The sequence below is a fragment of the Thalia democratica genome, chromosome 5, assembly GCF_965202585.1.
Source record: "Thalia democratica chromosome 5, ktThaDemo2.hap1.1, whole genome shotgun sequence".
NCBI lineage: Eukaryota > Metazoa > Chordata > Thaliacea > Salpida > Salpidae > Thalia > Thalia democratica.
In genome coordinates, this window is record NC_139169.1 from 49,848,485 (window position 1) to 49,861,907 (window position 13,423).

The window sequence follows — 13,423 nt, forward strand, 5'->3', positions numbered from 1 at the left end:
AAATGCTTTTATTTTCCCTATGCCATTAATTCTACCATACAATAGGTAAAATAGCTTAATTTATAGTACTTATTGAGTATAGTTGTGAGCTTCACAATTTTCTTTCTTTTTTTGTTTGTTATTTGAAATGTAAATTAAGTAATTACTGACTGTAATATTGCTTAGTATTTTAGTTAATTAATGAGGAAAATTACTTAGCTAAAATAATTATAACTTAACACTAGTATGGGTTCTAATTCTCAAAATGAAGTCATGCTTTCTGTATTGAACACACAACATTTCAGTAACAAAATAAAGACACTAAAAGAATTTTGTGAAAGAGTTATTGCTGAAAAAGCATTTGGAGTGCTTATTAAAGATGTTTGTTTTTAATTTTATAGTAAACCACAGTATTTTTTTGATAAATTGTAAAGTTATATTTGTTATAATGTTAATAATTGCAGTAAATGCTTAAAAAAATTTAAAGCTTCATACTGACTGTATAATGGATTAAACTAAACTGGATTCAAACCTTTTATTGTTTAGAAAAATTATTAATGAAGTACGGTTTATAACAGAAATATAAAACTATATAGGAGATATAACTTGTTTTTTAAAAGTTAATTTTGTTTTGTAGATTTTTATTTTCTCTTACACTTTTTATGGCTTATAAGGTTAACAGTAGTTTTTAGAATTATTAAAGATACAGGTTTTAGAATTTAATAGTAGGAGCAAACTAAAGTTACAGAAAAGATTATTAAAAAAACTATCTTCTAATAAAAAAAAAAATTTTTTTTAACATAAGCATGTATGAAAGCTTTTATATTGATAATTTTTTTTTAAATTTTAGTTAAGAAAAAGGTTTTCAAGTACTAGTCTTAATTTTTTATGATTAAAAAAAAAGATAAAAAAATTATTGTAGATTGTGCCCCAATTGTTCCTTGAAAATTTGAGGTCCCTACTAGTATAGTATAAAGCTTAAGATACAATAGGTTTTGTGAATAATTAAAAAAAGCTTTGAGACTAGAAATAAAAAACTACTTTTATAACATTATATTAAAGACTTTTTTTTAACAAACTTGACTATATCACAAATATTTTTTTAAAATGTTATGCTTTAAAAAAGTAGTTTACAGATTAGACAAAAGATTTATACAAAAATTAAAAAGCTTGAGACCTCACTCCACGTGACCTTGCTGCTATTTATTTTGTTTTATTAAAATTAATTTCAGAATCGGTATTTATTTGGAGTAAGAGAAGTAAAAATAAAGGATTCAGTTCCATTCTTGCACTGTCAAGTTGCCAATAAAATTCTACAAGACCTCATGTAAGTTTAGTTTAAACAATATTCTTTTAACTTCTGTAGTTTAATAAGTTAATTATGTATACTATTCTATTTTTGAACAGCTTTTTTCCAGTGTATGACTTATTTTAAAAATATAAAAAAACACATTTAATTTTTTCTTAAATTTATTTGAGTACTTTCGTAGTAAGTCTTGTCAAAATTGTATCTTACTACATTAAATTGAATTGAAATTTATATTAAATTATACTGTAATTTAAAGTTTAAAAATATAAAATGATGTAATAATCGAGTGTAAAAATTAACTAAATGCTTGCTTTGCATTACACTTTGCTGTACTAATAAAACTTGTTAGATTAAAATCAAACTAAAATAAACCAGCAATAAAAATGAAAATAAAGCTACACTTTTAAAAAATTTAATAAGAAACTAATTTCTTAAAAAATTACTTAATATAAGGTTTTAAAAAGTCTAGTTTGGTATACAACTTTTTCCTGCTTACATAAAGTGGGCCTCAAAGATTAAATGCATAAGGCCTCTAGAATATGTAGCTGAAAAGAGTTCTCTGCTCTCACTAAAACTGAAATATTCTCTTTTTTAAAGTTTTTTGCACACTCATGATTGTCCAACAAATGTTGCCCAATTGCCAAAAAGTTTTTTTTCGTAGGTTTCTCCAAACAACCATCAAACAAGCTTTTTAAAGGTTTCATGTAAGAATTGATCAGCATCTTTTTTTTTTTGAAAATAACTCCAATGTAAACTGTATGGGACCATAAAGTTTGAATTTCAAGTTTTTGGCTGTAAATTGTTCTACATGTAGGAATTATCACCAAAACACATTCTGCAGAATTACAATAGTTTTAAGAAAGTTTCATGGAGGCACTTCTTAATTTTTCAAAATCAACTTAAAGTTATTGAAATATTATAAAAAATAACAGAAAAACTAAAATAATCCATGTATCTTTATTTAAGTAGTCTTAATTATGCAGAATGTGTTTTGGTGATAACCGCTACATGTTAAACAATTTCCAGCTAAAAACTTAAAACTAAAATTTTAAAGGTCCCGTACAGTTTACATTGGGGTTATTTAAAAAAAAAGTTTTTGCCTTGATCTGTGTTTCTCAAAACCATCTAAATTTTTTCATAAAGTGGTTTGGTAATTTTTTTCAAATGTAGAATTATTTTCTGCTGTAAACTTAAAGCTAAAACTATTTATAAGTACCCTAATGTATGTAGAGGAGTATTTAGGAAGATAATGAGCCCTCAAGTTGTTTTTAAATTGTTAAAATTGAATTTAAACTATAAATTTTACCAAACAACTATGTGTTTATTAATATCTTATATATGATGTAAATAGACAATATGTCATCAGTATAAGCAAAAAATTTTTTTAATATACTTAGACATGTTTAAAATTAGGGCTGGGCAACTTTTTAAGTGTGGGGACCAATTTTCAAAGAATAATATTCTGTAGGACAAACCACTTAAAAATTTTTAAAATGTTAAACTACTATGAACTAATCTTTTAAAAACACTTCTGTAAATTAGAAATCAAATTAAATGCACATTTTAAAATAATAATTATTAAAAAGCTCAATCGTGCATGATTTAAACAAAACCTTGGGGGCCAGAGATTTCTCTTGGCTGACAAGATCCGGCCAAGGATTGTACGTTATCCACCCCTAATTAAAATAAATCTAATTAAAGCTATTTAATCTTAGTTCTATAATGTTTGTAAGATAAGTAAATATATTTAGATACTGTTTTTAACATAATATTTATTTTAAAATTTTCATTATAAAAGACTAATTTAGAATTACAAAACAAAATAATTTATTTACTTACAACATTATATTCCTCAATTATTTAAAGTAGTCTAAAGAGTATTTTTGGATTATTTGCAAGCATTTTTTTAATAAATTGTGGCAAGTGTCAATTCTTCTTATGTTTTTATTCAGAATATTGTTTTTATCTTGTTGTCTGTTATGTTTACTGAAGTAAAAATACTACAAACAGGTTTAAAAAATATTACGATGTCAATGCTTTGTTGAGAGGTTTTAGTGATTCAAGTAAATGTTCACTTGACAGAATATCAGTAAAATACTACCAAGTTGATTACTCATACTTGGATATGCTTCTAACTACGCAGCAGGTTATTGCAGTTATCTACTGAAAATAAAAATCGATAAATTTTTACAATAATGTATTGATATATAGAATAGCCTTGTATTTATTTAACTTTATCTTGCTTTGATCTGTTATATTTGGGAACTTAAGTAAATTATTTTTGTTAAGATATACATAAATATTAAATAGTGTATAATAAAATAATTTTAGGCTCTAACAGCGTCTACTTTTTATTGCAAGTTATGATTGTTATAAACTTTGTATACATACATTTTAAAATGACTCTAGTTTGAATTACTTTAATTTAAAGTCATCTTTAGTATTTTAAATTAAGCAGCAATTATTGTGTTATGCTTATAAAAGTGTTGATAGCTCAAAAAATAGGTTTAATATTTTTAGTAAATGACAAAAACGAAAAAACCATAAAAATCTGTTAGCACTTCAGAAATAGTTAAGAAACTTAAATATAATCAGTATTATAATATTATTACTGTTCTATTACTTTTTTAGTAGTGTATCACGCTTTGTACAAGCTAAATAAGTTTATAAAATTAGTAGAAATTAAGGATTACCAGTGTAACTTATTAATGTTAATTATTTGAACAGCTTTATTCTGGTGCATAACTTATTTAAATAATATAACAGAATACATTTTATTTTTCTTAAATTTATTTTTGTACTTTTGTAGTAAGGCTAATCAGAAATTGTATCTTACTAAGTTAAAATGAATAGAAATTGAAATAAAATCATACTGTAGTTTAAAGTTTTAAAATATAAAATGACATAATAATAGAATGTTTAAAATTAATTAAATGCTTGTGCTGTATACATTTGGTATACTAATAAAAGTCTTTAGATTAAAAACAATCTAAAATAAACCAGTGATAAAAATTATAAATAAAACTACACTTTAAAATAGAAATTTTTAACAAGAAACTAATTACTTTAAAATTACTTAATATAAGGATTTAAATAGTCTATTTTGTTATACGGATTTTTTCTGCTTACATAAACTGGGCCTTAAAGATTGAATACATAAGGCTTCCAGAATATGCAGTTGAAAAGAGTTCTCCGCTCCCACTAAAACTGAAAAATTCTTCTTTTTATAGTACTAATCGAAAGTACTAAAATAAATTTAAGAAAAATGAAATGTATTCTGATATATTATTTAAATAATTTTAATTAGTTATTTATTCTAAAATAATGTTTTTAAACATAATAACTTCTGTAAGTAGTTTAAATATTTATATTTAAATTTCTTTCTCTTATTAGTGATGTTTTTATAAAAAATTAGTGAGGTAGTGATTTATTAAAAACCAAGAGAATAAAAATTTTAGAGCTAGATTTACTATAGATTTCAATAGAAATGGAAGTTTTTATAGGATAGTTATAAAAAGTAAAAAGGTTTCTACAACTAATCACTAATCTATCATAAATGTTTGTACTTTGTTTATTTAACTTTTTTTGAGAGATGTTTCACTTTTCATATAATATTTTAAACTAAGTTATACAAACTATCTATTAGTTATATGATAAGTAATTTTCAATATTCTAGTTCGGTAAAATAGTTTTTAACGTTTTTTTAATCTATAACGTATTAAATATTCAGGGCTGCCAAAAAATCCTGAAATATTTGGAAAATCCGGAATTTGAGAATTTCTAGAAAAAAAACCTTGAGTTTTGAACAAAAACCACTATAAAACCTTGAATAATCTAGAGTTTCTACATGTAAAGTAATGAAATTTTGATTGGATACAAAAAAAATATCTTATAGATAAAAATTATATTTATCATTAAAAAAACCCATTTTCAGTATATTAATAAATCAGCAAGGTGTTTTTGAATGTTTTTTAAATGTAAGTGAAATAGATTATTGCATTTAAAACAAACTATTTGTTTCAGATTTTGTTTTTGAATAACAATTAGAGTAAGTCTATAAACTTTATTTTAAATTAAGATTTTTGTACAGAACAACATAACGCACGTTAAGCTGTCACACTGCAAAATAGCAAGCTGTGGTTCTAATCACCTATTTTCAGTGAGTTATTTTTTAACTTTTTGTCAAAACAAGTACGTTTATACTTTTCTAAAGCAATTAAATTTTATAACTATCAAATTTTGTTCTTATCAAAAGTTTTTTTTAATTTCTAATTAGCACTCACTTCAATTGGTGTATAATGTTTGAAGTTTAACAAAAAATACCGGCTTATTTTTTGAATTCTTTATACTCCGTGAAAAATTAAAGTTTTATTTATCAACTTGCGACTTACTATTTAAAAAATTACTTAAAAATGTTTTATGAATTAGTTTGTGTCCTAAGGTAGGATAACACAAGACTATGTCTGAGGGTTTTTAAACCTATAAGTTATAAAAAAACCCGTACACTTAATGTTTTTTGTTTCAATTACCATTAACAGAAAAATTTAAAATTATTATGTACTAAGAATCTGCTTACTTATAATTTAACCATAGTTTTTAGTTTAAAAAAAATAATATTTCAATCATTTTTATTTTGCATGAATTAAAGTTGATTTTGTATGAAAGCTTTAATAAAAAACTTCAAGCTATTTTTAAAATATAAAATTTTTAATTATAACTTTTTAGTTATAAATTCGCAACTATAACAACTATTGCACTGACTTTATTTGAAAATGAATTTTAGTTTACCCAGAAGAAATGTATACTTTTTATAAGAAATGTTGTATTTACTCATCATGTTAAATACCTAAAACTTTATCAAACTTGCTAACTTTGAATTATATAAAGTTTATATTAGAATAAAAAAGGCTTCTAATCTGTAGTTTTAACAAATCTTGCTGTTATTTTTAGCAAGTTGTAGTAAACATTAGGTTGAACTACACAAAGTAATTTAGAATTTTTGCAGCTTTGCAAGAGTAATACAAGACTATTTTGCTTAGAAAGTACTTATATTACTCTTACTGTGAAACCGAGTCTGAAGAGCTTTTATGATTTATCAGCTACCAATTTTCCTAATTTAAGAGTTAGTTTGACTTAGTTTTGATATTATTGACTAATTAAGTTTTTATTTTTATAGTTTTTGGCTGCTTCTAATTCAAATATTTAACAGTTTGTTTTAAATCAGTCTTTTGTAATATTTTATGATAATCTTTATACATAAAATGGGGTTTTATAAGCACTGTAATTTATTCACTAAAATTGAAATTGGTATTTAATATGCAGAGCTTAAGATTATCTGCAGTCCCAGTTGCTTGGTCTGTTCTAGTAAATAAATTTGACCCTCCCAAACTAAATACAATAGAAATATCAAATTATTACGAAGGATGGTTTTCAGAACTGCCTACAGAAACAGTTAAATTAGCCCAGGTTAATAGTTTTATTAAAAACGAATTATTTTAAAAGATTCTAGTATTCATTTTAAAATTCCTTCTTTTTAATATTAGAAGCTTAGTTTTTGATAATTTTTTAAGTATAGAAAAAGTATATATTCAAAACATTTAACAATATTTAATTTTGTGTATATCGTGGTTTAAATAATATTTAAAGGACAATCATTGCAGAATAACATACACGAGGAAATATTTTTTGAAGAACCTTCGGAATACAACTATGAAAAATTGGTAAAAAGATAATTTACATTTAATAAAAATAAATTACTGTACATAAGAAACTCAATAGTTATTAATAGTATTTTGTAACGTTCGTAAGTTTTTTTAGTATTATCTTGTTTCAACTTCAAGTGAATAAAATAGCGTCTGCAGTTGTTCGCATTTAAAAAAGGATAACCCTGGTTTATTATATCAAATAGAAAAAAATTTCAGGCAATGGAAGAAGTTAATACAACTTTTAAAAACCCTATTCTCCAGCTTTATAGGTATACTTTAAAGTTTTTATAAAATTTAATATAGATAAAACTATAAAACCTATATAAGAGTAAATGCTTGTTTTATTTTTGTGTACTTCAATAAATTAAATAGTTTTTAAGCATTAAACCATTAATTTTAAAATCAGCCGTGCTTTTAATTTTAAATTTGTTTATTTGTAGACTGCAAAATTATATAGGACTAAAATTGAACTTCAAACTTTCTTGTTTACATTAACTTTTAAATTATTTTTTGTCTTTAGCTATTGAGCTTTTAAATTTAAAAACCAAACTTTTTTACTTTTTATACTTTTCAGCTTCTAAGTAAGTATGGTTTGATTTAAAACAAAACAGTATAGTAATTTATATTAAAAGAAATAGTTATCTTTTTTCAAAATACGGTGGTTGTTTATTAAAGATATATTACTAAATCGAACTTAGTTCTGTTTTGGCTAAGTAGTTCACTGTGGATGTACTTATCTAAATACCATATAAGGGGTGGGCCAGATTAAACCTTTTTAGTCGGAATGTTAAATTTACAGGAATTAATTTTTTGCTGGCCGAACTTTTTAGAAATAAAAGTCTTAGCCTGCCACATATTGAAAAAAAAACCTTTAAAGTCATAGTTGTATTAGAAAGGCCATTTAGCAGTGTACTGATAGTCAATTTAAAGACAGAACTTAAACTTATTACTATAGAAAAACTCAATTTTATTTGTTTTGCTTTAGTAGTTTCAAGCTAAAAATTCGTCATGGGCCAGAAATTTCTACTCAGTGGTCCCTAGGTTGCTCACTCCTATCACACACACTATATTTAGTTTATTTAACTAGTTTGTAAATTTTTACCGCAGTCTCATGTGTTTAGATTCAACTAGAATAAAGTATTCTTTAAATATACTTATAACTATATGCGTCTTTATGTTGTTTAAATATTTAAATATATATTGTAATATTAGGTTGTGTCAAATGAAATTGACATTACAACATCTTATTCTACACAATATTGTTCTTGGAAAGCTTGACTTTGATCAAATATTTCAATTGAAAAACTTAATGTTAGTTTTTTTTTGCTTAAATGCGTTTTGAAAAATTTAACTTTAGTTTATAAGTTTCTTTACGCATTAAATTAAAACCTTTAGCCTATAGTATGTTAAGATTAATAAAATAAAATTATATAACATATTCCTAAAAAAGTATAAACTTTTTTAAAGAGTAGACTGAAAAAACCTAAAATATAATCTAAAAATTTACGAATAATTATTATTTTAAATAGTTTTTTTACGTTTTAGTACTTATGTATTTTTTGTGAATTTTTAATGGAAGTTTTAAACTGAAATGATTTTTACATCAAAATTTACTTTAAATGGTTAGCTGTAAAAAATATTTGGTAGCTAAAATTATTGATAAATATGGTTTGAAAAAAAGTTGAAAAGGTTGCTATAAGAAGGTGCAAATTAAAAAAAAAGATAAAATAATAAGGTATCATAAATATATCTTCTCCAATAGTTATAAATATCGTTATCAAATTAAGTATTATAAAACTGATAAAATTTTTGTTTGTAATTTGTTTTTCAAATCTTTTCTGTTTTTGTACAAGAAAATTTTTCAAGTTTGAATATATCTCAAACATTTTATGATATTTTTCATAAAATTTTATAAAGTTTTTAGTTCTATAAAAAATAACGTAAAGTTAATAGTTAAAGTTTAATATATATGCAAAAGTTATGTTTTGTAAAAATAAAGTTTGTATGTTTCTCGAAATTAAGGCCATAGGGGGGGGGTCCACTTTGTTTTTTATAACTTGATCTTATTTTGTAGAATTTAATCTGAGCTATCAGACACTTTTAACCGCTTAAAAAACTCAAAGTAACTTTTGAGATATAAGCGATCAAAGAAAGGGCGTTCAATAGGTTCCTTATGGAAGGCGAAAACTAAAAATGCGAAAAAAGACTATTTCACTAAAAATCTATCTCCTCCTTCATTTTTTGAGTAATCTTTCTCAAATTTTTACAGAATGTGTATCATTAAACTTTAACGATATCTATTGTAGGAATTTTTTTAATTTTGAGTAAAAAAAAAATTATTGTCAAAAAACTACCCTTTTTTTTAGTTTTTTGCGGATAAAATTTTTATTTTTCAAAATTTCATAAATTCCAACATTCAGATTCTTCAAAATATTAAAAGGAACATTTCCTGAAAATTTGAAGTCTCTAGGTCAAAAAATGAAGGAGGAGATAGGTTTTTAGTGAATTTTTAAATTTCCGAGAAAATTGACCCCGAAAAATTTGCGGTCCATACGTTTGTATCGGAAACTTTTTACAAAAAATAAAATATCTCAAAAGTTAAATTATATTTTTGAATTCTATAAAAACAGGCTTGTAGTTTGTATTTAAAGCTTTCATATAAAAGCCAAAGTTATTTTTTGTAAAAAAAAAAGTCGGACCCCCCCTATGGCCTTAACATAGCTGATTAACTGACTTTTAACTTACTTTACTTAAAGTATACTAATGCTTATAAGACATAATTAAAAAAAAATAAATTAAATAAAAATTATTATAAAAACTAAAGCATTTTACTTTTGAACACAGCCATTTGGATGTATCAATGTCAGTTTCAATACAGCAAAAACATAACACACGCCCTGATGTAAGTTTGTATAGTATTGTTGAAAATTTGCCCAAACTAAAATCTTTAGACGTTTCATCCACGAGTATTGGTGATGATATTGAAAAGGATATCGAACAAGTGTATGTTAAATAATTTTTATCAGATTGATCTAACTTATGTATGATATTAGAAGTTTATATGTTAGCAAGAATTTAAACATGATTTAAAATTTAAAAGTGTTATTTAATTTTTTGTTCTGAAAATCTATTTTAATAAGAAAAATAAACAATGTACACTGTATAGTTAAAATTAAAAAAGTAAAACAAGTATTTAATATCTTGTTTTAAATGAACTCTGCTCTAATTTAAAAAAAAAACTTTATATTTAGTTTAAAGAAAAGTCAAACAAATATTTAATCTTTTGTTTTAAATGAACTCTGCCCTAATTTTTTTCTATAAAACTTTGTATTTAGTCGAATTCTCGCCTCTTTTTTCAATTTATTGTGTTTGACACTGATTTTAGGTATAGTTCTTATATCTTACACTCTTTATTAAAAATAAAAATATGTTTTAATTCTAAAATAACTTTATAACTCATTTTTGTTTTCTTTAATATCTCAAATGTAAAAAACGTTTGTACGACTCAATTTTAAATTTTCTATACAATTGGTTTAGCTCGTTTTTTTTATGAATAAGTTACACGAACAAATTGCTTAATGTAAAAGTTTCGAGAATAATAATTTAATTATAATCAAAAATAAAATAGAATGAGTTCGAGATAATTATATAATTTTATTAAAAAATACCGTTTATACAGTAAATGTGTTGTGTTAAGCATTGTTACATACAAAAAAATAATGTTTAAAACAACAACGTTAGGTTTAAAGATTTAAATAAAGTCATAAATTTATAACGTTTGTATCAAGAATGAGTAAGATTTTTCGTATGATATAGTTTATGAAAGCAGTTTGTGTTAATCTTATTAGATTAAATCAGGAACGTCCGACATTTTTATCTGCTGGATTTAGTCTAATCAAACTTTTGATTCATTTTGAGCACAAATATTAACGCGTGTAAAAAATTCTTCTCTTAATTTCTCGTTTTAATACATTTAGTCTGTAAAAAATATGAAGGAAGTGTACTAACAAGCATACAAAAAATACACTCTAATAAGTTACAGAACTGTACAATAAAAATATAAATTAACATTAAGAAAAGAGCACGTGGTAAAAGTTGTTTATGCAATTACAATACTGAAAGTTAACATATTAAAAACTAATACATAAATTGTACTAGTCATCAATTTTAATATTAAAATAATTAATTCAATGTTGACTATGAAAACCACATGCTACTATGAGAACATCACAGTTTCCTACCTGAGTTTTGATTTTGAAATTATTTTGATCATTAAATTAAAATTTTACTGTCTATTTTACTAGAAAATCAACCAGCAGTTGAATTTTTTATTTAAAAAATAGTCCAATTATTTTGAATAAGTTTTTACAACATCGCCTTTTAAACTAAATTAGTCGATCGGAATATTAAAGAGGCCGACATTAGAATACTAAAAAGGTGTCTCACAAGTTATAGATTGGACATCCCTGGTCTAAACCACATTGAATTATAATTTACAAGATTGTGCTTTTTTAGTGGGCATTCGTCATTTTGGAATTTATGGAGTCGTCGCAAGTTAGAATTTCTTGGACTTTTAAACTGTAATGGAGCCGGTTATCAGGGAATTTACTCCATAGCTAAACAGGTATTTATTTAGTTTTTTATTATTGATTTACTTTCTTTTTCTAAAAGTTTTAGTATTTAGGTATAAAAGTGTACATTTATTGTTATTTACTTAAAAATTGTTAAGATATTTAAAACTTCCTTTCTCAGTCTTCTTTTTAAACTTCAAACATTGTTAGCTAATTTATTTAAATGCATAACAGATATATAAAACACTATCCCAAGTTTTTCTGTGATAGTTTATACGTATTACACTACTTTTCGTCAGAACTTAACTGTAGAACAAATTTAAAATTATGAATAGTTTTTAAACAAAAACACAAAAAGTTAAAACTAACAAAGTAATAAGCGCAATAAATAATCAGTGTAAAGTAATAAATAATTAAACTCAAATACTACTAACGGATAAAAAAAAAAGAATAATTTAACTAAATAAAGACACTTTGTAATCCAATTCCTTTTGTTTGCATAGTTCTGGTTTTTCCAAAAATATGGAGATAGCCTCCTACTTCACGAGATCAAATACACTATTGCAATGATGGATTATTCTAAATCTGTATATGTAATATTTCCTAGCACAATCTCTATTATTTTTAAATCTTTATTTTAATCTCTATTATTTTTAAATTTGTTCTACTGTTAGGTTCTGACGAAAAGTAGTGTAATACGTATAAACTATCACAGAAAAACTTGGGAGAGTGTTTTATATATTTGTTATGCAGTCTTCTTTTTGCTTTTAAACTAATAACTTTCTTACTTGTTTTTTTTTCGAAAAAAAAAACTTAACAAACTGTAATTCCTCGGTTGGCAATACCAAAATTTAAAACATGTGTTATATTTTTACTTTTTGAACTACTTTAATTAGGTATCAGGAGATGCAACAGTTCCTCAAGTACTGCTAACATTTGAGCGAAGTCACAATAGACTAAATAACATTGTGTTTGCTTCAAGAAGATTGTATATGAATAGTGTTGATTCAAGTCCAGTTTTAGTTGTTAAGTGCATGAAGGTTGTTTATCAGTAATATTTAAACATAAACGCTTACGTAGTTTTTCTATACTAATGTTGTGATTGCATATTAATTTCTATATTTTGCTATTTGTCTTTTATACAGAAAATAAATTGCTATTTAATACATTTGAGATTAAAGTTTTTTTTAATCTTAAACTTAGGCAATAAAGGATAACTAAGTGAAATGCGTACCTTACATATTTTAAACATGATTTACCCTATCAACCATTGTTAGCTGTTATTTATTAAATTTGAATAGAAAATATTTTCTAGTTGATTTTATAATTTTGATTATACTGATTTTACTTTTAAATATAAATTGTTTTTATTATGATTGTTTCTTATAATCTGTTACTTATTATTTGTAGTTATTTCTGTTATCAGGTTTTGAATTAATCATAGTTTTATTGGTTGCTACTTTTTTTAACTGATTTGCACTTAAGGCTATGATGTAAGTTTTGGTTTTTTGATTTTTGCATTTTCCTCCCTTTAAAGGGCATGTTTCTTTATCCCTATAATTGTAGGAAGAGTTGGTTTTGCTTTCCCTTGCTGTCATCAGTGTTTTCTTATAGTCTTTGATTATGTCTTTATACAGTGAGTACAGCTATAACATAACTTTATGTTGTTCTTGTTTAATAGTTTATTAAATTTGCTCTTAAATGGTTTTTTTATTATGCTTCTTTTTTTGAAATTATATTTTCCAGGCAAAGTTTTAAACAAATATATTATACTACTGATTTGTTTTGATTTTTATAAATAAAAATTGCTACTATGTTTGTAATGGATTTTTTGCAAAGATGACTATAGCTCAAACAAT

At 24.0% G+C, this 13,423-nt stretch overlaps 1 protein-coding gene across 2 annotated transcripts in view; it reads left to right on the plus strand.

Annotated features, from left to right (window-relative positions):
- The first annotated feature begins 203 nt into the window (after positions 1-203).
- LOC145835680 (protein zer-1 homolog) overlaps positions 204-13,423 on the plus strand; it is a 37,959-nt gene continuing 24,739 nt past the window's right edge. For both annotated transcript variants that reach the window (XM_082943374.1, XM_082943375.1), the window contains exons 1-12: positions 204-360; positions 1,212-1,306; positions 3,299-3,434; positions 5,379-5,447; positions 6,294-6,410; positions 6,611-6,754; positions 6,949-7,008; positions 7,210-7,262; positions 8,206-8,304; positions 9,838-9,996; positions 11,509-11,617; positions 12,461-12,604. In XM_082943374.1, coding sequence (XP_082799500.1) covers positions 226-360; positions 1,212-1,306; positions 3,299-3,434; positions 5,379-5,447; positions 6,294-6,410; positions 6,611-6,754; positions 6,949-7,008; positions 7,210-7,262; positions 8,206-8,304; positions 9,838-9,996; positions 11,509-11,617; positions 12,461-12,604 — 1,320 coding nt within the window. In that variant the 5' untranslated portion in view covers positions 204-225. The remainder of the gene's footprint in view (positions 361-1,211; positions 1,307-3,298; positions 3,435-5,378; positions 5,448-6,293; positions 6,411-6,610; positions 6,755-6,948; positions 7,009-7,209; positions 7,263-8,205; positions 8,305-9,837; positions 9,997-11,508; positions 11,618-12,460; positions 12,605-13,423) is intronic.